Below are 1,132 nucleotides of genomic sequence, written 5' to 3'. Positions count from 1 at the left end.
GAGCACGACTGGTGTCGATGAGCTATAGTCAAATAGTCTCACAAGCACCGTTGAGTTGACCTTGGGTGGAAAAGAAAACCGAAAAAATGCAGCATGTTCCGTCGGGGTCATTTCAATCCTAGCGCCACCCATATCAGCGTTACCAGGATACAGAGCCGATGACTTGAAGTAGTGTGGCTTGTAAGTAGTCTGCAGCGGAGCGAACGACACAGATTGCTGTGGTTCGTCATGGGATATGATAGCATTAACGAGGAAATAACCATAGTCGCCTATCCATATGGACGGTTGGTGAGTGCATCGAACACCATAGAAGCTTCTCGAGGCCGGGTTGAAGTAGCGTACAGTGGCATGGTCGGGTTCAGTTTGAACAGACCAATGATTGAAGCCGAATGGTCGGCCCATGAGGGGCGTGGCGCCGCCAGTAGACAACTCATAAGTATTAGAAGTACCAGCTAGAACGTTAACATAATCGACGAGGCTATCAGCAGCTTGAATGCTACCGATCATTACTTTGAAAGCGAAGATGAGGTCCAGCAGGTTATTCATATTGACAACAAATAAATGGGACTGAAATGGAAACCAACTCTGTGGTTAGTCGGTGTGCATGCGTGCAAGAAGAGACACTCCCCCTACACCTCAACATAGAATTATTACGCTCAAAATCTGCTCATACAAAATGCGGTACGGGAGCGATTTATACTCTCTAATGAGTGCTGTTTCGGTCTTGAGGACTGCAAAGTTCAACACCACGTACTAAGTGGGGCTATTGCAGACCAAAGTCTCGCTAGCTCAGATCGTGCGGTCCATCACGTGAAGCTCATGAACTACTATGCATATAATTCGAGCTCAGGTATGTGATTTGTCGTCTTTCCGAACCGTTCGACTTGTCTAAAGATCCCTTGCGTTAAGCTGAGCTCAATCAAGCAAAGATGGTTGACATAACGTGCGCATACCGAGGTAAAGATGAGAATGTTTCATTCCACCGCGCGCAGGAACCGCACAGGATTTCGCGTACGATAATTCACGCTGCGTGAATCACGCAGAGTATACCATCGGAAATACCACAAACTCTAGGAGCCTCTCAAAATGGCGTTTGAGCAATCTGACTCTACCGAGCAGAGTTCGAGGACAG

General features: G+C 47.4%; 1 protein-coding gene across 1 annotated transcript; it reads right to left on the bottom strand.

Annotated features, from left to right (window-relative positions):
• Positions 1-28: 28 nt before the first annotated feature.
• On the bottom strand, positions 29-546 carry Pmar_PMAR024955 (hypothetical protein; the record flags this gene model as incomplete). The annotated part of the gene is made up of 2 exons (XM_002774258.1): positions 29-60; positions 129-546. The coding sequence occupies 2 exons, from the start codon at positions 544-546 to the stop codon at positions 29-31; spliced, it is 450 nt and encodes a 149-aa protein (XP_002774304.1).
• Positions 547-1,132: the final 586 nt, after the last annotated feature.

The sequence above is a fragment of the Perkinsus marinus genome (genome assembly GCF_000006405.1).
Source record: "Perkinsus marinus ATCC 50983 genomic scaffold scf_1104296958566, whole genome shotgun sequence".
NCBI lineage: Eukaryota > Perkinsozoa > Perkinsida > Perkinsidae > Perkinsus > Perkinsus marinus.
Note: the sequence above shows the minus strand (reverse complement) of the source record. Positions and strands in the feature narration are given on the sequence as shown.